The sequence below is a fragment of the Mixophyes fleayi genome, chromosome 4 (assembly GCF_038048845.1).
Source record: "Mixophyes fleayi isolate aMixFle1 chromosome 4, aMixFle1.hap1, whole genome shotgun sequence".
Taxonomy (NCBI): Eukaryota; Metazoa; Chordata; class Amphibia; order Anura; family Limnodynastidae; genus Mixophyes; species Mixophyes fleayi.
Window position 1 is genome coordinate 195,497,014 of NC_134405.1, and position 25,289 is coordinate 195,522,302.

The 25,289-nt window shown below is 37.7% G+C and overlaps 1 protein-coding gene across 1 annotated transcript in view; it reads right to left on the minus strand.

The window, feature by feature from the left end:
- The window catches only part of ADAMTS20 (ADAM metallopeptidase with thrombospondin type 1 motif 20), a 265,728-nt gene that overhangs the window by 122,015 nt on the left and 118,424 nt on the right, over positions 1 to 25,289 (minus strand). Inside the window, exons 9-17 of the mRNA XM_075209069.1 lie at positions 24,543 to 24,689; positions 23,305 to 23,446; positions 19,795 to 19,899; positions 18,259 to 18,404; positions 13,228 to 13,409; positions 12,990 to 13,126; positions 11,248 to 11,365; positions 4,989 to 5,084; positions 3,071 to 3,237 (exon numbers count right to left, since the gene is read on the minus strand). Of these exons, the coding sequence (XP_075065170.1) occupies positions 3,071 to 3,237; positions 4,989 to 5,084; positions 11,248 to 11,365; positions 12,990 to 13,126; positions 13,228 to 13,409; positions 18,259 to 18,404; positions 19,795 to 19,899; positions 23,305 to 23,446; positions 24,543 to 24,689 (1,240 nt within the window). The remainder of the gene's footprint in view (positions 1 to 3,070; positions 3,238 to 4,988; positions 5,085 to 11,247; positions 11,366 to 12,989; positions 13,127 to 13,227; positions 13,410 to 18,258; positions 18,405 to 19,794; positions 19,900 to 23,304; positions 23,447 to 24,542; positions 24,690 to 25,289) is intronic.

Genomic DNA, 25,289 nt, shown 5'->3' on the forward strand with positions numbered 1-25,289 from the left:
ACCACTAATGAGGAAGTCCTGGATAAACCCTGAACTGCTTCCAATAACCTCATCCCCCATGAATTCAGCAGCATCATTAACGTGAGCTGCTAGTGGGGATAATTTGGACCCGGCCATACCAGATTGGAGCCCATCAGACAGTGTGAGGGCATATTTTTCTACAGCTTTAACCACCCATGCCGATGCCATAATAGGGAGGAGGGAAGCACCAGACTTTAAAAAATTGGATTTTAGCAACCTCTCACATTTCCTGTCTGTGCTGTCTTTCAAATTTGCTGCACTAGGAACTGGAATAATGGTTGCCTTAGCCAAATGTGTGATAGGAGCATCCACACTTGGGTATGTCTCCCATGACGCAACCTTCTGTTCTGGAAAGGGGTAATACAGCCGATACCTTATTGGTATCTGAAATCGGCTATCTGGTTTGAGCCTGGCCTCCTGACAGATTTCTGACAATTGAGTAGAGGATTGAAAAAACACTGTGCTTTCTTTATCCATTTAAACAGGGAACCCTGTGGTGCTGCCTGTTCAATGTCAGTGAAACAGATGGGCGGTTGCCTATTCTGGATTAATTACAAATATAAGTGCAGGATCGCAGGAGATCCAAAATAGGTTGAACTTGATGGACTGGTGTCTTTTTTCAACCTCATCAACTATGTAACTATGTAACTCTCTAACCGCCATGATTAGATCTTCTACTCCCTGCCTACTGGAGGGATTCTCCTCCCAGGCAGATAAATCCTCAGTATCAGATTCTTCCAGAATTTCACTGTCCTCCTGAAAGGACAGATGTGTATCAGAGTCCCCCAAGTCCTGAATCTGGGAATGGTCCAGACGTTTACGCTGTCTGCCAGCAGATGGCTGCAACAATTTCTCAAGAGAGGAATATATCCTGACAAACCCTGGACAGATCTTTCTAGATTTTGTACCAAGGCAGATTCTCGTGATTCCTCTGAGGTGTCTAAATGTCACTGCCTTGCTTGTCCGAAGGAAGGGCATCTGTGGACTGTGTTTCCTGAGAAAAAGTGGGTAAAACAACAGCTCCTACCATTTCAGAACATGCAGCGTCTCCTTTGAGATCCGCAATGGAAAATGGCAGCTCTATAGCCCAGGCCAGTACCACCACATCAGCGGCATCCCCAGACGAACGCTCACTAAGGTTCTCAGACTCACAGGTCGTGCAGAGACCATCCGGGCTGACCGTTCACCGGGAATTTTGGATTGGCACCTGAATCAGGTGAAATACCTTACTGAACCGGATCCGGCAGTTTTGGACCTGGAACTTGTCCCTCTTTCTGACATTATGGACACAGAAAGAGAAAACACGCACTGCATAAACAGTCCAACACAGAGAGTGATCTACAGTAAACACATTCTATGCATGCTCTGTGAGGTAATACCACTAATTATGTGAATATATTAGTGTGTAGTGACCTATGCAAGAACCCACAGTACTTCACTTATGACAAGAGAGAGTAGTACAGAAGAATAAAATATGCAACAGAGACAGTAACAGTCACACTATGAGAAAGCACTGTGTAACAAATCTGTATGCATATAAACTAGATATACATAAATATATCTAATGGTTCCTCCCCAGTATAATCTGTGCAGGCAGTTTTTTTGTTTTTTTTAAAGACTGACAGAGAGCTGTAATGTCAGTTAGAAAAACCGTCACAAAAGCCCGGGAAACAGTGAGGAATACACCTACAATAATGCTCCTCCTTCTCCTTTGTCAGCTTCTCAAAATGGTGTCTGTATACAGAAAAACTGGTGGGAGCTGCGATAATAACAGTTTGCTACCAGTAAACTTGCCCCTGCTATCTACATGTCCAGTCGCTGTCTGTGTCCTCAGCAGTGTCACTGGAACTGGTGCGGGCTTAGACGCCGGCAGTGCTGTATCTGCTGCGCATGGGAAGACTGGTGCTGCAGCCGTGGCTCCGGCGCACCCCAAACTCACACTATCCTGGACAGGAGCTGGGTTCCTGGAGACTATTATAGTGTCAGGTAACACTTTTACCGGGAGCCCACACTACCTAAGGGTGGGGGGCGGCACTAAAGCGTTGTCAGCACTCTCCTGAGTACAGCTGTGGCATTCATAGTATGAATGCCGCAATGATGAGGCTAATTGTAACGTTATTTTTTAAAAAAAATTAAGTAAAAATTAAAACTAGAATAAAAATGTGCGTTACTCGCTGGGCACTATTAAAAAAAATTGAGAGCTTCCTGCTGGAGGGGGCATAGAGGGGAGGGGAGCAGGCTAAATAAGTTGTTAGTGCCATTACTCCCACACAGCACTCTCTATACCCCAAGGTGAGCAGTGTCTCCCAACTGTTTGTGCAAGAGAAATAGTGGCCTTACATGTGTATTTTAAGTTGCATGTCTCTGCAGATTTAAGATATTTGCAACACAAAATACAATGTACATATACGGCCACATCTAGACATGCTCGCTGCATACCTTAATGCGACTGGAGTAAAGATGTGGCAGTTGTCGTTAACTTGATAATGATGGCTGCCTTATTTAAAGAATTATATAATTACTGTGTATATATATATATATATATATATATATATATATTATATTCTTTATTTCAATTGCACTATTTCGATACTGAAGAAATCAAATTCAAGGGGAAAATAATAAAACAAAGAAGAAGGATTTTGGGGCGTGTTTATTTTAACAATAATTGGTGACTGCAGGACCTCCTGAACATCTCAACTGTGACACTTCACTAGAAGTCTGCAAAACCATAATGTAGAATGCCCCTTCTTCATTGGAACACAGTGGCAATTAATCTCATCTACAATGTGGAGGAGGGAAGGAAGTATTGGACCAGTGACATGGAAGGAAAGTCTACAGTTTGCAGTTTGTGTATGCAGCAGTGGTAGGCTCATATAGATCCTCTTTCATTGTGAATGCAATTTTTTAGATCAACATTTTCTTTTCACATAACTGTATTATGCTGTGTTATATATTTTGTTTAACAGATTTTTTACAGTAAGTATCTCTTTCAGGAATATTGTTGTGATTATCTATTACTAAACCCAGCTGCACACAAATAGATTACCTGAAGTGTCAAATCCTCTTCTAGACGGTCAGTGCAGTTTATTCGTTCTATTGTGTGGTCTGAACCACTGTATTCCAGAACAGCACCCCTGACATTTATTTCCCTTTTAAACCTGCTCACAACAAAATTGCCATTGAGGACAAAATTTCCTTGACTGTCTGATAAAGCTGAAGTAAACAAATATAAGAAAATGTGTTAGAAAAGGTATCTTAACTGTATCATGTTTAACAGAAAATATTGATCAATATGACTAAAAGAAATATTTAGATGTGATTTGCCTTAAGAGAAATGTTTTACTTTATTCAGCCTATGAAACCAAATTTAATTTAATAAAATAATCAGCAGTGCAATAGATTACAAAATATTTGAAAGCAAACAGATATATATATATATATATATATATATATATATATATATATATATGAGATAGCTAGATAGATAGATATGTGTATTTCCTGTTATTTGGAGCACCTTGCTTAAAAATTGCTAAACACATATTTAGAGTTAATTATGCCTTTTCCTACACTGCCTTCAGAATACCCTTGCCCATTATCTTGCATGTCTGTGCTCCTCGTAGTGAATGCTGAGTAACCATGTGATATGACTACCATATAATTACCGATTTCCTGAATACTGGGTTTTTGAATAAAAGACCCCATACCATACTTGCCAACTCTCCCGGAATGTCCGGGAGACTCCCGCATTTTGCGAGAATCTCACAGACTCCCGGGAGAGTGTGGCAATCTCCCGGATCTGCCCACTTCACTAGGAAGTGCCCACTTCCTAGTGAAGTGAGCAGAATTAGGTCCCAAACGCCGCGATTCCCAGTGAATCGCGGGGTTTGGCCCCACCCCCGCTGTCAAATGACGCCTTTGTGTCATGACGTCACAGGGGGGCTGGTGCAAAATGACGCGCATTTTGGAGGCCCACCCCCATCACGCCCACCTCCCCCGCAGGCTCCCGGATGACAACATTTCAAAGTTGGTAAGTATGCCCCATACCTATACTGGTTGAGTCAGATAAAGAGAAGCAAAATAGATAAATAGTTGTGTTAACTAGAAAAAAAAGTTCAACAATTTCAGTCTTACAAAACGCTCATCACACTTTCCCTACCATAGCCTGCAAAGACCAAATTTGTCAAAGTGCTTTCTTTATCAGAAACATTGACTGAAACCCAATTTGGCCATATGTATTTGATTTCAGCAATTTTTTGCAAGCACGTGCAGCACCTTGGACAGCAAACAGAAATGTGTACCCATATTAATTTTTATTAGGTGGGAGTGCAATGAAAGACTTCCAGTCAAGTATAATAAATATATACATTTAACTATCAAAAACCATCTGTAATTATAAAATACAAAAATAACAGTACAAGGCTTGAAATAGTCAGAAACTCTATAATATCAACTAAACCCAAACATCCTTGAATTTTGAAGGCAATACCTAAAGCAACGTTTTATACTAAATTAAAACGAGCAAATATTAACCTTTAAAGCAGTTTCCAGTCTATAGCATAATATATGAGTACAATGAATGCACTATATAGAGATATGAGCAAAATAAATGCTTATAAAAACACAAAATGTCACTCAATTCCATAATCAATATTAATATAATGATAACTAAAAAGCATTGATTTTTGGAAGCATAAATATGTAGTTTGTCTATTCATTTGTACATTATAATCATCATTCTATTAGCCACAAATAGTAATAAAAATAAAAGGAGGTTAGCTTAATCAAAAGCATTAGTCTCTGCTGCTGAGCTGACAAGTAGTTTATATTCCATTCTCCAATATCCCTCACCACATATTTGCACACCAAGTTGGACCTTTTCCCACTTTTAATATTACAAACATGATTTACATGCTCAATTAGGAATTAGTGACTAAATAATGAGAAATGTGTAATACATTTACCAAGGTAATTGTCATCATCCGTTCGACCAGAGTAGCTATGCTGATGAACATCAATGTTTGTTGCTCCGGCAGGAATTTTTACTATGATATTGTAACCTGAAAATGAAAAAATATTTTTTAAAGTTATAATGCAGTTTTCTATGCGGTACAATTATAATTACAATTTTTATGTTGGCAGGATTCCTTAACCATCATGTTTAGTGGCTGTTTGTTTAATCACACATTTATAAACACAAATCATATGTGGTCAATTTTCCACATGCTGAATGCTAAAAAGAAAATCAGATTTGATGACAAAGGTGGAGGACAACATTAGTGCTTAATTTGTAAGAAAAAAGCTGCATTATCTGAAATTAGCAGATATCTGTATTGTATTTCAGCAATTTGCAAAGTATCCTATATGTTAAAGAAACTTGACCACGTGTTCCCTAAATTCAGAATTATCAGTATGTATTGATGTATTAGACTGCATTTGATAACTGTTTATTTATTTTAATTGGCTGAAAATGAAGGTTTGATGGAATATTTACTGCTCATTTCCCAGCTTAAACGTTTTTTTGAGCAAACATTTCACTACAACTGAGTTTCCACCATTTGGCCTCAGAATTGGCTCCTGGTGCTGCCATGAGAAGAGATGCTATAAAATTTTGAGCCAGTTTGAAATTCAATTGGATTTCACCAGTTCGTGAGTCACAAGTTTGTGCACCAGTCTTTCATAAACGCCAATTTGATTTTCAGGTTCAAAAATGTTCAGCTTTCATTTCATATTCACAGTTTGCATTCAAATTAGTATTTAAGGTATTTCTATTTTTAAATAATATTTAAATAATATGTTTAAATGCTAAAAAAAAAAATATTTAACATTGTTTTAATTTGAACAGGATCAAACTTTGCTGTTCACTGTTTGCATTGGAAAACTGTTTCAATGTAAAGTTCAAACTTTTCCATTGAATTGTGGAACCTTAAACTCAATTTGACAAACCGATTTGAGAAACAGTTTTAGACAATTTGAAGCATTTCTTGTCAGGAGATTACACATCAGCTGCACCAGAATACCAAGTGTTAGAACAGTGCTCCCTCGTTATAACAACCCACATTTACAAACACCATCAATACTTAAATACCTTTATGCAGAGGAAACAGCAGGTGTTAACAGTGTATTAATTCCAATACATATCACCATCTTTATGATGTCACTCTTGCTATAATGCCAATTTTGGCCTATTTTCTAAGATACTGGTAAAAAATAGGATTAACTTGGACTGAAAATGACAACATGCAGGCATATATCTGTCCAGTCCCATTTTTATCTTTATATGATAGTTACTGATTATTAACTTTTTTGCAACAGTTTTAGAAACAAAGTCGGGATAAGGCGCAAATAGGAAGGTACAGGAGTCAGCGGGTATCTAAACGCCAAACACTGCCTGAACATACAAACACCAGAACATGTCAGCATAAAATGGATAAAATGTTCATAATCACGATGGTATATATTGTGAGTCCCGATGTTCGGTAGTTGGTAAGATATTCTCAATGGGAATCACACTTTTCATCAGGCGTGTTCTCAAATATAGAAAGGAATAAAGGAAACATGGCGCCACATAGTGTATTACCACAATACTTTTTTTTTTTTTTTTTGAAAAGTAAATTTTTATTGTAGTTTTTCAAAACAACACTGGAGTGAAAATGAGACATCATATGACAAATATGTGAAACAATTCACTTTAAATAACAGACATGCATATATATGGGAGCATGTACAGCACAAAGAAAATTGGCATGTTTCTGTAAAAAAGCGAGGGTTGTTTTTATTTTTGTTGTATGGGGAAAGGGGGAAGACAAACAATGAGGAAAGAGGGATTAGGGGAAGAGAAAGAGGAGGGGGGGGAGTTTATCACCTATTGTTCTCTAAATCAGGTGGCAAAGAAGAAAAATAGCGATAGACTTGGCTATATGGAGGTGTGATCAGATTGTCTGTGATTACCATTTAAAAATACAAGACATTCCAAGCCTCTAAAGATCATAATTTATGGGAGCGGATAAGTGTCAAACGGTTGTTAATAGGGGTTCAGCATTGAAATGGCTCGTCCAAGGAGACCATGTATTTTGGAAATTCTCTGGTTTATCTTTGAGAACAACTGTAATGCTTTCCATTCTGTAAATTGACCAAATGTTACTAATGGTAGCTTAGAGCGAGGGGAGGGCAATATTTATCTAGTGAGCGGCTATCAGACATTTAGCTGCATTTACCATATGACCAATGAGTTTTTGTACGGGTCGGACGACGTCAGGAAGCCGTCTGGGTAGGAGGGAGTAAAGAGGGGAATTGGGCATCTTAATCTGTGTCACAGATTCAATCAGTTTATGAATTTGCTGCCAGTAAAATTGCAGTCTAGGACAGCTCCACCAAACGTGCAACAGGGTACCCCGCAGTCCGCAACCCCTCCAACATCGATCACTGGATGTAGGAAAGATAGCATGTAGACGGGAGGGGACTAAATACCACCTGTAATAAATTTTACATGAATTTTCCTTTGTTCTCACCGAAATTGATGTCTTAGCTACATTAATTCTAATCTTTGACCATTCTTTTGGTGTCAGGGTCTCCCCAGTGTCCCGCTCCCAAGCTAGTTCATGCGGTTCCTTATCCGGCTGACCAAAGCTATTAATCAGCTGGTAAACAGTGGATATTAAGCCTCCAGTATGTGCGACATAGAGACTCTAAGGGCGAACATCGATCTGACGGGGGAGGAGTCCTTAGGGATCGATAAAAATGCCTAAGCTGTACCACAATACTTTTAAGTAGCAATGTGAGAGACGGTAAGGTGTGATAAAATAGGTGCACACTCAGGAATTTTATACACAGCTCTCCAGCATAAGAATAAGGCCAGAATGGTGATTAGAAATATGCACACTTGAAAACACACTGTATCCAATGCCACAGAGGAATCACCAATAATAGTATATCTGCGTACCAGATTGTAGAACTTTAAGGTAGATATATATGAAAAAAGCCTTTGCTAGATGTAAACCCCTATACCTGGGAGGTTCCAGTTTCAATGAGACAGTCCTTTTGGATGAGTGACGATACTGGCAGCATCTCTGCAGCGTTGGAGACACCGTTTTTTCATATATATCTAACTTAAAGTTCGACAATCTGGTACGCAGATATACTATTATTGGTGATTCCTCTGTGGCATTGGATACAGTGTGTTTTCACGTGTGCATATTTCTAATCACCATTCTGGCCTTATTCTTATGCTGGAGAGCTGTGTATAAAATTCCTGAGTGTGCACCTATTTTATCACACCTTACCGTCTCTCACATTGCTACTTAAAAGTATTGTGGTAATACACTATGTGGCGCCGTGTTTCCTTTATTCCTTTCTAGATTTTCCAGACTTACCATCTGTTTTGGAACTGGCCGCCTCCTGTACATTGGACTCTGTGTAAATTAGTAACAGTTGTTTTGATTTAGACACTGAGGCATCTTTAATTGTAACCAGCATTGTAACAGTTAAAACTTATCTCAACTCGAGACCGTATATAATATATGGCTCGGCTCTCATTGGATTACCCCTGACGAAGTCTGTATGACAAATCGCGTAGGGTCCAATGATAGTTGAGACACTGATCACCGGGACAACCAAACCCAGAAGTTACATGGACTCTGACCGCGATATGGGTTACTAGCAGAAACTTGGCTGCGTGTTAAAGAAACTTTTATGTGCACTGTGTTTCTTACTAAATGTAAGTGAATTTTATTTTGTTGTTATTAAACGTTTTATTGGAAGTATCACACCATTGGGGAACCAATGTTTTTCTTTTTTGTCTTTGGACTATACATGAACCATGCAGTGGAATTTGTGAATATATATGAGAACACGCCTGATGAAAAGTGTGATTCCCATTGAGAATATCTTACCAACTACCGAACATTGGGACTCACAATATATTACCATCGTGATTATGAACATTTTATGTTGACATGTTTTGGTGTTTGTATGTTCAGGCAGTGTTTGGCGTTTAGATACCCGCTGACTCCTATACCTTCCTATTTGCGCCTTATCCCGACTTGTGTGTTTATCTGTTTTTGCTTGTGGAAATCTAGTAGGTATTTCTGAGGGAGTTACAAGGCTGCATTCCCCTCCCTTTCCTCCACCATTTAGGAGCGCAGGAGGGACACTCCATTTAGTTTTAAAAACAAGTTGGATGTACTTTGTTTCACATAAAGGTGTGTATGACATCAGAGGCGGAACTAGTGAGCTGTGCGCCCCGTTGCAGGAAGGCAGGGAGGAGGGACCCGGGGCCCCCAACCTTCTGCATCTGTCATGCAGTGGGCCCCATTATCTCCATTGACCCTGGTGCACTGCACCTCCAGCACCAATGGTAGTGCCGCCACTGCATGACAGCACAACCTCTCTCTGCATCAGTTTCACAGGCACCACATGTTATTGTTCTATTCTGTTGGCAATCTTGACCCTTACACTATCAAACTCTCAGGGGTATATTTACTAAACTGTAGATTTGAAAAAGTGGAAATGTTGCCTATAGCAACCAATCAGATTCTAGCTTTCATTTATTTAGCACTTTCTACAAAATGACAGCTAGAATCTGATTGGTTGCTATAGGCAACATCTCTAGCTTTTCAAACCTGCAGTTTAGTAAATCTAGCCCTCAGACTTTGGGTTCCCGCTGTCTCCATCCCCTTCCTTACAACATTTCATTATGACGCTACTCCTGTGAAATGCAGCACTGTCCTCACATTTTCAAAAAAGTGGACAGTTTACGGTCGCCCACAAAATCAGCACATCCATCTTCTTAAATATTATGTGCTGCTGTGCACATTTTGATGATTTGATTGTCTATAGGTTGTTCCATTTCCGATCACTTAAAATCTGGGGATTTTATAGGTGAGCAGCAGACTAAAGATTGAAAACAAAAAGGTGATATGACCCAAGTCAAACAGACCTTAAAAACTCACTTGGCATAAATAATATGGGAAGGAATATGCAGCATCAAATCAAATTACAACATATCTTCTTAAATTGTATTATGGTTGTATCCTTTTCAAAAGCCTTTGTTTTCCATACTTCTCTGAGAGCAACGATTGTCACTATCAGAGTGTATCATTGTTTTAATGACAACATTCTGAACGATGTACCACAAGATGGCAGTAGTCTCATTCTGCCATGGAGAAAAATTATATGCAGCAACAAACCTACTCACTTTATGCAGAGAACAATGTATTGCTTTATAGCAGTTCATTTAATGTAATTATTAAAGTTAATAATGCATTTAGACTAGTTAGAAAGGTTAATTATTTTATCTAATTTCAGACATAAAAGACTACTTACTATGTGCATAATTCAATATCCTTAAAGAATGTGTTTAAATGTAGAGTGGGAGTCTAGGTCGCTTTTCTTACCTTCTATAAATCTAGCTAAATAACTAATCAACAAAAAAAGGCATAATTGTGCTACCTTTCTTATCTGTTAAACAGTGATTTTCTTTCAGATTCATGTTATTTATAGACATTCCCATTAATTTAAAAGAAAAATGTGATTTCATGAGCAATGCTTTGAAAATCACAGAACTTTACCCATTAAATTCACGATCAGCTGTCAGGTCACTTAAGACCCATGAACCAGTAGCTGTGTCCCTGTCAACCTCAATGCTTAAAAGCACTATGAAACATATTTACTATGGAAACCTTGGATTGGGCTGTACTAAACTTACAATGTAAGCTCCTCAAAGTTTTAACCAATAAAAAAAAATACCAATACTTTCATTTACAATAAGGCATTGGTAGAAAATATTTGGGTTTATTTACTTAAAAAAATATATATTTTGCTTAAAACGTTGCATGCAAACTTTGCATGATAGCAGCACCATGCAATCCAAAGACAAGCACTATAAATAGTGCTAAGTAATAAGTTTGTACTGAATATATGTGACAAAAAAATGAGGTGTAACCAAAATTGCAGTGTAGTGGAAATTACAGTAATACTCGTAGGGACGATAGAAAACTATAGTGAAAACTGCTGGATAAAGTTGGGATATTTTTTATAGGTTGAAAGCTAGATTGTATCTACACAGCTACTACAACTGAAAACAAACCATTTTGATCTATGCATATTGTGAAAAAGGTTATCCTTTATCGACAATAATCTATTTTCATTTTGCATGCTTTTGTTTACTTAAATAAGCCGTATTGTGCTTTGGCAAATTAGTGAGGACACAGAAGATCCACATACCATACTGAGCATTATTGAAGGTTCCTGCAACAGTTTTACAGGAGGAGTTATCACCACCACAAATACCACATTTATCTTTTCTTGCTTTGGAATTTAAAACATGATCACAGCCCGCTTGCTAGAAGAAAGAAGAAAATTATTTAATACAATGAATGGCACACTAAATATAAAGTTTATATATCACTCAAGTATTATTAATGCCCCAGGAATAAAAAGCTATCAAAAAGCTCCCTTCAATTAATTCTGCTATTGAGAATCACTTTAGACCAAAGATGTAGCTACCATAGATACACCTGACTTACAGTAAACAAGCACGTAAGAATTTAATTTTCCTACCCCCTTTAGACTTCCTCAACTCATTTCCTCCCAGCTTTGTATTATTTATTGGCTATATCGTTAACCCATGCGCTTCTTAGATTATTTATACATTTGGGCACCACAGTGACGACCTCTTCTCTCCTCCACCCCTCCTCTCTCCTCCCCTCTTTTGTATATGTTTCTTGAACTCTTTCTTATATTGTAAAAATTTTGGGCTCTCTGACCCTGATTATTTATTGCGTTTGTACTATGATCGAGTCCTATTAAAAAATAAAATGAAAAAAAAAAAAGAATTTAACTTTAATAGTTGCGGCAGTTTGAGAAGAGCTATTCTACAACTGCTATTTTTTGAAAATACAAAGTCTTCTTTTACCTGCCCAAAAATAGTCTTGGAACAGGGGTGTAAAAAAGCTTCAGCAGAGAAGGGGTGAAGGAGATGTCACATATAAAGCAGTGATCATGTGACCACTTGACTATAAAAGTCTCTTCTAAACTATAACAAATATAGGTAAAATGTCCCATGGGTATTTGGATAAACAGAATATTTTGGGGAAACTTTATTAAATTTATTAGCTGAAAAACTTTCTGTTATAATTGCCATTGAATATGACATAAAGGCAGTTGTTGACTAAATAAAACACACATGGCCTAATCTAGAGTTGGATGCAATTTACACTGAAATCGTAAGTGTGCCCAGCTTTTTTTTTAATTTAAATATTTTGTAACTTTATTTTTAATACAACAAAGTCTGTTGCACCAAGAGAAAGCACCCGCAAAAGATACGTCTCCTAGAGATATATCTGCGGCTGCGTTCAACTCAGCAAAGCATGTAAAGTGCATGAACACGCCTTTACATTGCTAGGCTCGCCCACTACCTTCCCCGTTAAACCTCTCTAAGCGCAGAGACGTGCAAGAGGGAGATCCATCTCAGTCTGAGTGCAAACGGAGACGGATCCTTGGCTAAAAGTGCAATTTGCACTGTTCAGTTGGACTTGCGTCCAACTCTACATCAGGCCCACAGTGTTAAATATGGGGAGATGTCCACCATGTGGATAGAGAAGATACTATAAGCCATGGAAGCGGTCATCTGGAAACAGAAGGATATGGTTGGAAAACAGAAAAAAGACCCAGGAGCAATAATTATGACCAAAACAAAGTCTGTGGAAAACATGGGAGAGTCAAGATATTAAAAGATTTGGCTGTGGTTGGGATTCTACTTCAGAGTATTTCATATGTCGGATATGATAGATCCTTAAAATGTACAACCCAAAATTATTTTATTAAGTCTTATGTCAGAATATTTATTTATTTTTGTATTTATTTTTGTATTGTCAACTTAGGCGGGAGGAATGCCGGTATAATAACAACCGGAACATGTAACCATTTAAATAAAAAAAGTCAACTTTTCTTTTTTTATTTCATACCCTGCATAATCCTTGAACACACAAGTCATCTGTTTCAGGACCACAAGGAGTTCCATCAGTAACTCTGTCTTTCAGCTGGTAATAGGACGATGTGCCAGAAACACGACAAAATAACTTGCAGCGATCTTTCATTAAGACTGTACAAATAAAACAATATGGTTTCTGTTATTGTGAAGCTTCTGCTCCAAACACCATTTTTGGGGGGTTTTTCTGAAAAGAAGACACTGTTAATACTTACTGCCACTATATTTTGGGATCCAGCGTACGCTGGTGGTAAGACCGTTGATGTTGAAATGTTTACCATCAAAGTGAGAACACTGCACATCTCTAAAATCTCTCTTTTCTTTGGGACAAGAATCGGTATTACAAGATCTAAACTTCATCCTCCTCCCTACACAGTATTTGCCTCCATTTTTTGGCCTGTAAAAAAGTTGAAGGACATGACAAGTTCATAGCCTATTACTCCACTCGCTGATATACAGGCAACACACAACCTCAGGTCTAAACACAACAAGAGAGGAAAATAACTAAAGTACTATGAACAGAAGTTCCATTTATAAAAAGAGATTTCCTTCATAAAAAGCAACTAGTTATACAACAGGTGATGAATTTTGTAAAAAAATAAAATGATGATGAATTATTAACAACAATAATAATATTTTCTGCCCAATTTCATATGCTAGAAGCAGAAACTCATAATAGAAAGCAGAGTATAAAGTGTGAACTAATGAAAACTCATGCAGCAAAAGAAAGTCCTTTCATTTTCTGTCAAAGCTAGTTTAATGAAACATAGCTTTCTCTAAAAACCATTGCTTCATTGCATGCAGTGTTCTCATAGCTGAATGAAACATTGAGATCAGGGGTAGGCTGGGCTTGGTGGCAGGAGGGCATCGGTCCCATAGTGGGCTATCTGGAGCTGGGTCACCTGCATTTTTTTCCGTTAAAATGTTCCTAATAGGCTGCTAAGTGGAGTCTTTCCCCCCAGGCTAAAATTTTCCAGCCCTCCCCTGACTGACATCCCATTTGTTTTAGGTGCCGATCCTAAATACAATAATATTACCGGTTAGGCTGGTCTTACCACGCCGGATCTTATGTGATCTCTATGTTCGTGATCAATCTCACCCCAGAGATAATTCACTAACTACTACTTACAGCACTGATCATATTCATTAGGGATCCAGCACTATTGAGACCAGGGGGTAAATGTATCAAGCTGAGAGTTTTCGGGCTGGTTTGAAAAACCAATCAGATTCTAGCTATCATTTATTTAGTACATTCTGCAGAATGATAGCTAGAATCTGATTGGTTGCTATAGGCAACATCTCCACTTTTCAAACCTGCCGGAAAACTCTCAGCTTGATACATTTACCCCCAGAGTGTAAATGTATCACGCTGAGAGTATCCGGCGGTTTGAAAAGTGTAGATGTTGCCTAGAGCAACCAGTCAGATTCTAGTTATTATTTGGTACATTCTACAAAATGATCGTTAAAATCTGATTGGTTGCTAAAGGCAACAGCGCCACTTTTCAAATCACCAGAAACTCTGAGCTTGATACATTTATCACCTGGAGTCATGAGATCAAACTATTTGAAATAGATTGGGACTTTCATATTCCTAGGCAATCTGCAATTTATCATATGAACATTCAGTTTAGTTAAGCTGCTTTTTTGTTCCAATGTATTATCTATTAAAACACTGTTCTGGGTCATTTAGTCCCTAATATAGGACAATTACACTTAGGCAATTAATACATATGAAGTCCATATTGTATTGTGTAATAATATCTGTGTGAAGTCCCATGTTTTTTATATGTACAAATTATTTGCAAGATACCATCTTATCAATTTGATTTGTTATTCCAATACTTGTACATGTTGGCTTTATTTAACTATAGTAGATTTATTAAATTTTGTAACTTTCGCTCACGTCATATATTCTATACAAGAGAAGATTTTGCTTTTCTTTTGCGTATTTGTTGTGCATTTATTAATAGAAGATTTTGGTGCTGCCTGTTTATGTTGCATTTGTTTCTCCTTTTTGCAGATTTTGCCCAGGCTACCTTCTTGTTTTAATTATTTGATTTTAGTGGTTCAGTTTTATTTTTCTGTTACTAGCACTTAAGGAGTTTACTTGTTGTTACACATACAAGAACACTCCCTGCATGTTGCATGTGCAGTACTGCACTTGTCCTGCAAAGTGCGATGTTGCTGGCATATGTGCTGTGCTGCATTTGTCCTGTACATGCAACGTGCAGTGAGTGATGTCATCATTGTGCACATATGGGCGCAGAAGTGTTTGGAGTTCAAATCTAGGCTTTGTAACTCGGGATTCTACTCATTCTCTCAGGACCTCCCCACCACTGTTACCTGTGAACTCTGATTCCAGCTATGCTTCCCTGCGCTTTTTAGAGACCATTCCATTATTCCCACTATTATAACATATATTACCAGAACTCTATTACCATACCCTCTCTGCCTTACTCCCTGATTCTTAATTATTCCTAACAATATCTGCATTTTCTCTAAAAGTCTCTGCAGTATCCCTAACAACATGTATACTTCCATTGCTATTCTATGCATATTCTTTCCATATTAGATTCCTATTGTTCTTTCTACATTACACTTTCTCTTTCTCTTTTTCAATACACACACACAGACACATACACTCGGAGAGCACAATCTAATATTACACAAAACTGACATTAAGAAGTTAAGGAAGTACACCAAGAAAGATTCATTGGGGCATATTCAGTTGTTGGCGTTATAGCCAAAAATCTCGTGGCGCACGCACTATTACCGTTATTAATGGTAATAGTGTGCGTAAATACTTTTATTACGGTAGTTTTCTCGCTGAAATGTGGCTTACTATTACCGTAATAACGGTAATAGTTTTAATGTGGCGGGATATTCAAACAATTGAATATGCCCCTTTGAATCACAAAGGGGAAAAAATTCAGTTAACCGCAAAGTGCCACTAAAGATTAACGCAAAGGGCTCCTGAGCGCATTTCTGGTTATTACAGTAGAGTAATCTCTGCACATTTTATTTATAGAGGTGCGAGCAAAACTGAGCAGAGATTTCAGGCTACACAACACCAGAGTTTCATCATGTGAGGATCCAGCAACACTTTATTCTAAATTGAATCTCCCTCAAAGAGTTAACTTAATAATAGAAATGGGTCAGACATTTCTGGATACAGTTATGGAAACTAATGTCGAAGAGTGACTAAGTGGCAAAGTTTAATCTTACCTGTCGCACTGTGCCATACATGTATAGTTGCTGTACGTAACAATGAGTATATCTTGAGTTATCTTTGTGAAGTAAAATATTTTGTACTTTCTTTAATATTTTGGATCATGATGTTGTCCCTCAGTGTGTTTATGCTACAAACTTTAAAGGTGTATTTTGCTAAAGGCATGAAACATTGTTTGTGTTTGCAGGATTTTGGTGAACAAGTTAGATGTAAGAACTTTGTTTCACATAGAGTTGCAATTTGCTGTTTTTTGCATCGAGTCTCTCACTTTCTGCCAGTGCACGCCGCAGTGCCAACTGCTTGGGCCTTGTGGTGCTTGGAGACAGTTGGGTTGGGGGGGGGAACACAAATTTATTATTGTACAGAGATTTAGGACACAATTGTTATACTCCCACAAGAAATTCAATAAGTGTTCTCATTGACATAGCTATAGAGCAAATATTGGCCACAAGTGGATGCTGTAAGTTAAATTTTGCTGAAATTTAATATTTATAAGATCTGCAAAAAATATTACACAATAAAGCCATTATTTGGCATCAATATATATCAATATCACTGAGCTAAATAAAAACATGAAATAGCTACTGTGTTTATACTTAACTAAAAATACCCGTCACTCTCTCTTGCAGATCTCTGTAGGAGACTGTCCAGTTTAGAACGCAGTCAGGCCCGGCGCTCCCATTAGGCAAGGTTAGGCAATTGCCTAGGGCGCCGCGCTCTGCAGGGCGCCTTGAAATTAAAAAAATGACTATGTCATTTAAAACGGAAATCCACGGGGAGGAGAGAAGGGAAGGGGCTATGAATCTTACCTGCATGAAGCTGCTCCTCTCTGCTCTGTCTCCTCCCCTCCGCTCACTGACAGTGACAGGCCGTGATGATGTCATCATCACGGCCCGACAATGTCTGTGAGTGGAGGGGAGAAGACAGAGCAGAGAGGAGCAGCTTCATGCAGGTAAGTTAAAGAAAGACATGGGGAGCTGAGGGGAGGGAAGCGCAGATTTTTAAAGGGGGGGCCCCGATTTTTAAAGTGGGGGGGGCGCCATTTTTTAAAGGGGGGGCGCCGATTTTCACACTGTGCCTAGGGCGCCAAGGACCCTAGCACCGGCGCTGAACGCAGTACTTCTAACAGAGCAGGCACAGAGTGACTGACAGCTTGACTACTTTTTCGGTGTAGAAGTGCAAACAGTGAATTAGTGTATTCCTACACAGGGGCAGTACTAGTGATGTCACAGATAATAAAATGCAAGGTTCAACTTTTCCACCTGCATCAAATGTCATCAGGACACTGTCCTAAATATGCTTCAGCTGCCTTAATATGGAGTGAGGAGATATACTCTACTTTTCAACAGATGTGCAGTGGAAAATCAGGTTAGATATCTGAAAATTATAATTTTGGCGTTTAGGAGTCATTTAATTTTAGTCATGTACAACTATTACATAATATAAATTGAGTTTTAGGGGTATATTTACTGAACTGCGGGTTTGAAAAAGTGGAGATTTTGCCTATAGCAACCAATCAGATTCTAGTTGTCATTTTGTACAACACACTAAATAAATGAAAGCTAGAATGTGATTAGTTTCTATAGGGAGCAACTCCACTTTTTCAAACCCACAGCTTAATAAATATACCTCTTAGTCTTTTATGGGTTTTACAAGTTTGGCGATGTTAACGGCAAAACAGACGACAGTACTAAAGGAGGTATACATAACTGATAAATAATAAGATAATATAAACAGAATGAGAAGGTGATTGAGCAATGGGACAATTGATGATTTAAAGATTGACCGTATAGAAGACAAACTAAAGACAAAGAAATAGAAGAATAAAATGAGGGTAAATGATATAGTCTAAAGCGGTTAAATATTAGGATAAGGGAAAAAGTTCCCCATCTGCCACCTCTGGATGAAACAAACCAAATTCCTCTTTTAGTTCATATTTTTTTTATGATGAGTTAATGACAGAAACAACAGTTACATGAATAAATACGTTGCACATCTATTCAATAGCAGATCTTACTCAGGTTTATTGCAGTTTCTAGCAGAAGTTTTGATTCCACCACCACAGCTTCTCGAGCATGAACTGTAAGGTTCCCAAGGTCCCCATTCACCATCCACAGCATGAACATTCATTACTTTGTCAACACAAAGACCACTACGACAATGCTGTTCAATTAAAAGATAAGGAATACACTGTCAATTGAGAAGGATAAGTTCTGGGAAGATTCTCAGCTCATTTCAGTGTATGCAATACTGGTGTATTTGAAAATAAATTATTCTTTGTATATTTAACTTTTTTTGGTGCACTTTAATGCTCCAGTATGTTTATCATATGTTTAACACAGTGTGTATCAATTTAGCAATTTCACACTTCAGGGGAGATTCAACTGGCAGCGATGTGGCGCACAGAAATCTATGCTCATTGAGTGAAAACTGCTGTCAAATCTCCGCCACAAGGTGACTCCAGGTGTCCCTTTATGTTCTAGACAATTATTTTTTGGGGGGGCGGAGGGGCATGCAATGCGATACATTTTCATCTACCCTATGGACCCAGTGCAGAGAAAGAATTAAATGTGTCGTTAAAATCATAGGACAAGCAGAGCTATTAGTAATTAACCGATAACTCTACTCCACCATTTCGTTATGATGAAGTTAGGTGAGGTAAATGAAAAAACAAATGGTTAGCTGCGCTCCCCCAATCCTATACATCCCACAATGTCTCGAACAGAATGATTAGGAAATTCTGTTTGCTATTTTGGATGGGCCTTTTTAAAATTGTTGTAATGTTGTCAAGGACCTTGATAACACAGGAATACTTTAAAAAAAACAACCTCTCGCTGGGACAGTTAGAGCCACTGTGAGACCCACTAGATCAGGAGAGAAGAGGTAAAAAAAGATTTTGCTATTTTATTAATTTTACTGATTTCTTAGTTTTGGGAGTTGTTTTCCTTTGATGATCCCTGTTGCAGGCAGAAGAACATCAGCAATACATTGCCACCAAAGAAACACACTTCTACGGAATAGTCCTTAATGTTAAAGCAACTCATTATCGAACATGTAATGTATATTTAAAACTTTAAAATTCATTATATGGGTAACTTTGGCATCTGACACAAATCTATATTCAATTAAGTTTAAGGCTGATTGGCCTTCATGAAAAATCACCATCGTACATGTCATACAGTAAAATAAATTGCAGTATTATAAAAATTATAAAGGTTCTGTCAATTAAAATAATTAATCCATTAATTTATAAAACTACTAATAATCAAGGACACCTTGAAAACTTATATTATTCAATATCAGAAATAAACAAATTACTTATTCAGCAGTTTATTGTTATATATCCAAATTTAACAATGTGTTATATCTTGGGAGAAATATACTGGTGGAAGAAAAAAGTCAACGTTGACCAAGAGCCATTGAATTAATAAATGTTAGCTCACCTGAACGCTAAATCAAAAGCTGGAGTTATATAATGAATGTTACTAGACTTACTTTTTATCCTTTTACACTATTTATCTTATCCATTATTTAAACAATGTTCGAGTCATACCTTTCCTGGACCACAGTCACTTCCATCAGCTAAAGGCATATGTTGAGTGAAACATCCTTTATGCATTCCTTCAGTACTGGTACACCACAATCGCTTACACTGTTTCTGTTGGTTAATAAATAAAGCAAATCTATAACATCATCTATTTTGTACTCACTTCTCCTTTACATAAATGGTAAACAAAAGTATATATTTCAATATAGTAATATACTAATATGGTTCCAAACGATGGTGTCTGTTTACTATTAAGAGAAATCATTGATTGCAGTTGCCCCAGTCTTTATCAGTGGGATCACTTTACCGATTTCTAATAACAACTGCCAGAGACCCACTTTTCTAAGTGAAAGTCAGTCATAAAATGGGTTTAAATGTATATAAATATATACACATTAGTTACACCTTTCTAGCACTGGATAGGAACCCCAGAGCAGCTTGAATTCTTTGTGTCTTAGATTCAACAATGTGCTGGAAACATTTCTTAGAGATTCTGGTGCATATTGACACAATAGCATCACAAAGTAGCTGCAGATATGTCGGCTGCACATTCATGCTGCAAATTTTCCATTTCACCATATCCCAAAAGAGCTTTATTGGATTGAGATCTGGTGACTCTGGAGGCTATTGAAGAACACTGACCCCATTGTTATGTTCATGGAACCACCATGAGGTGATGTATGCTTTGTGACACGGCTCATTATCCTGCTGGATGTAGCCATTAGAAGACGGGTAGACTGTGGCCATAAGAGGATGCACATGGCAAGTAACAATAACTTAGTAGGTTGTGGCATTTAAACTATGCTCACTTGGTATTAAGGGATCTAATGTGTGCTAAGAAAACATTCCTCATACAATTATACGACAACCACCACCAGCCTACACCACTGGTACCAGGCAAGATGGATCCATGGGTTCATGTTGTTTTACGACAAATTCTGACCCTACCATCTGCATGTCAAAGCAGAAATCAAAATTTGACAGACCAGGTGATGTTTTTCCAATCTTCAGCTGTACAGTTTTGGTGAGTCTGTTCTCACTGTAGCCTCAGTTTCCCGTTATTAGCTGACCCGGTGTGGTCTTCTGCTGCTGTAGCTCATTCACTTCAATGATCGACATGCTGTGCATTCAGAGATATGCTGCTGCATACCACTAGTGTAATGGATAGTTATTTGAGTTACTGTCATCTCCCTGTCAGCTTGAACTAGTCTTGCCATTCTCCTCTGACTTATCTCATTAACAAGGTGTTTTGGAGCACAAAACTGCCACTCACTGGATATGTTGTTTTGCACACCATTCTCTGTAAACTCTAGACTGTTGTACATGAAAGTCTAAGAAGACCAGCAGTTCCTTAGAAACTCAAATCACTCCGTATAGCACCAACAATCATTCCACGGTCAAAGTCACTTAGATCAGTATTGAGTTGCTGCCACATAATTGGCTGATTTAATATTTGCAATAACGATAAGGTGTACAGGCATGCCTAATAAACTGTCCACTGGATGTATAACTAAGCTAAACCGAGACCAATCTACCCAATGACCAAGTGCTGGTGTCTTCGAGCAGCTACAAAATACTTTTGTAAAACATGACGAACGACAGCATAGAGTTTTCAGAGCTAACATAAGAATGTGGAAAGAGTCAGTTCTTAAACAAAGCCTTGCATGCAATATATTTACCATCAGAAGCTTCTAAGGAATAGGTGCAGCACCAAATCATTTTTGTCTGTTGGAACCTGACCAAATCCTCATTTAAAAAATATAATTTTCAAGACAAAAAACCTTAGAGTTACAGTGTTCCATGACCCTGATTCAGTTGGGAGACACTCAAAAAGTACTGGGAGTTTTGGGTTGAACAGAGCGGTATGTGATAACATTACCTTGAGATATTATGATAACTCCCTTAAACGACCTGATTACTGAGCATCATGCTTCAAGAATACCCTACTTCAATGTATAAAACTGCTGATGTGTGATATTGTTATACCATAATTGTGATTACCTGTGTGTACATATAATCAGCTGCTACTTATAGTTGTTCATTATAACCACTGGGAATACAGGAATGATTAGCCAAACATGAGCTAAACTTATTAGGTCCCTTTTTCAAATTTGGCATTAAAAGCACAATTGCGACAACTCTAGAATGATTTTTACTGTAAATTAGCAAATAGTCATTGTTTAGAGAAAGCTGTAGACTAGGTCTACAAGAAAAAACAAATCATTTTACAATATGAAATGGGCTATAGAAATTGAAAGAGTGTTTGAATTAGAATACACTATCCCTTTATACAGGTAAAAATGCAATCTGCACTAAGAAGGTCATCTAACATCTGAAGTTATAGAAGAGAGAGCTAGCGGTGGTTTCTTAAGGCTATTCTGGGCAGCATTGTCTGGACATAATGTCAGTGAAAAAGTTTGTAATCATAATGTAATACATCTACAAACATAAGGACTTTCCAGTATGGTGAAATAAAAACACTGTATAGCAAGTACGTTTCACTATGATATGCTCTATACATATATTTTAGTGCATTGAAATTTCAGCAACAAGGCAACTTAAGTAAGAGATATGACAAGATACTTCACCAGCTGTGACACTACCCATTTCCAGTTCTCAAAGAGCTGCGTAGGGTCATGAGCAAAACCATTATAACACTTTACCAGCTGAGGACTAAATAGAACATCCACAACAATGCTTCAGCTACTGAACCATCTTATTTATTGAATGTGGTTCCCAGGAACAACCACTTATCAGTTACACTGAGTGGTATGATTGACAGAGTTGAGGCGGGAGAGGACTCAAATGAAAGGATAACAATGCAAAAATTATAGAGTGCCTAGAAAATAACTTTCTTTCACTGTATGAACTGAGGTTATACCTGTGAGGCCAAGGAGCACAGAAACCTGGAATACGTTTGCAGAGGCCAAATACTGTACCCTTCCTCATAGTGTAGCAGCTACTTTTCTATTGGCAAGAGATGTTTCCTTGCTCAAATAGAACTGGAACAGGTTGTCCTTTGCAACTCCACTCTCTATCGTTGCATAAATACATAAATCCTTAATAGTGTATATTGCACATTCAAGCCAATACCTCTTATTAGAACTGCCACTGCTCTCCAATTCACTCTCAAGGGCAACACAGAGGAGTTCTCAAGGGGCTAAAATTATGGAGTGTAACTAATAACTGAAAAGGAGCTAAATAGCAGTAGCTTAGTCTGAAGGTGCCTATTAATAATGCAGGAAGACGTAGGGTAAATGGGGGTATGAAATGGTAACTCCAAGCTTGGGGAGTAGTTAGAAAAGTGGTACTATTGACTCCATCAGAAGATGGATATTTCTGTATCAATAATTTATACATAATATAAATGTAACTTTTGACAACCATGAACTGCAAGAAAGTGCAACATATTGATAATATTTGTATGTGATATTTAATGCAAATGTACTATATTATAGTACATATCCTTCTGTAAACATTCGGTAAAGTGCAACTAAAAAAATTCTCAGAACTTACCATATATGGACATACTTGCGAACCAGTGCCGAACATCAATTCACATTGCTTGTTAGCATCATATACTACACCAGGTAACTGGTAAGAAAAATCATACACACGTCCACTGGGCTTATCAAGTAGACATTCCCCATAGCCGGTACTAGAAAGAAAATTGAAAAAATATTTATCTTTGAAACATATTAGAGGAACATAACCGAAAATGTTACCCAAAAATGCAAAATATGGCACCATCCTATATTTATTGATCTGGTTTCCATAGCTTTCACTATAGCAAACTGGTTAGAGTGGAAAAGATTGTGTTCTAGATTGGCAGTTGACAGATTAAAGAAAGACAGCAGCTGAGAGATTAAGTGAAACTCATAATGTAAAAACAATTAATTTGGGAATGAAAAAGAAATGGAAACCCTCTCACAGGAGTAGATACATACACTGTGTAGTACAGGAACTAGCGGAGGTTTCTTGTTCTGGGCCTAAAACTTGGTACACACTACAGGTTTTTCACAGGATACAACGGTTAGATCTAACACAATTATGTTGTATCGTACCAAAGCACATCGTATCATTTCATTTGATTTCGTAACCGGACTAAAAATCTCTATAAACAATGGAACAATGTCGGGCAAATTCTGAAGTGCATACTCACGACCTGTAGTGTAGGCAGATCTACATAGAGTTTACAGAGTCATGATCTTTTCAGCCGATGGTTATGACTGGTGAAGAGCACAGATCTGAAGGTAAATCGTGTAAAATCGAGTAGGTGTGTATGCATGAATCTGCATGCTGATCGTGACTTTCAGTTGTTGGTAGAATCATTAAAGATATCGCGTCTGAGAAATTTTCTGTATTGTGTACCTAGCTTTAGAGCTACAAGGGGGCTTATCAGCGAGCACACAGAGTGCCTATAAATATATTACTATTCAGTAATGACCCAACCTCAAGAATGAAACAGAGTCCAAGGGGAAACTTGATGGCAATCAAAATTCCCTTGATTGGGTTAAGTGGACTACAAGGAAACATTTAATATTGTTAATGTTTACCTGTCCATCTATTTATATATATATATATATATATATATATATATATATATATATATATATGTATGTGTACTTGTTTATATAGATTTGTTGCAAAAAATCCTGTTTTATTTCTATTTCTCTGAGTATCTACGTGTATGGATAGATCCATATATGAAACATTTTGAAAAGCATCTTAATAGGATATATGAAATTACTCACTCTAAGAACTCTGTGACATACTTCTGACTGCATTTTGACCAGGTCCAGGGGCTTGTGTCATAGCTTAATACTGCAGACATCACATGAAATTCATTTTTAGCTCCTATGTCTTTGCACTTCGAGCTGTCATCATGAGGCATATTAAATCTTGAACACAAAGTAACAGTCATATGATTTAATGCATATTTCTGAAGTTTATATTAATCTAGCCTAAATTCTTTACTCTTAGCAGCTTAAAATACATCAAATCAAATCATTTGAACTACCCATATATCAATGTAACTTAATCAAGTGTTATTAATAATATTAATGGCAAATACCATCCCACACCCCACATTAATCTATGTTAGGCTGAGCTGGTCACACTATAACAGACAACCCTGCAGCGTGGGGATCCCTGTTGTGTAACAAAGCCCCAGACTGTTCAGCATGGTGCTGAAATACCCTCCCTAGAAGAAGGGTAGGTGTTGTAGTAATAAATAATTCAATGTTACAATTCAGCATTTGTTTTTGAGGCCCTACTGGTCCCAGCATGCCCTGGCAAACATAAGCTGCTTGGGAATGCTGGCACTTGTGGAACTACAAACGCCAGCATGCTCTGACATCAAGGTCCCACTGAACACGTAGTGACATATAAAAATAGACTCACACATTGTGAAACAACAGTTTATTTAAATAAAGACTCCCCCAAGCCCTTGGGTGAAGAGTAAAATCTGTACTAAAGGTGAATCAACAAAACACTGGTTT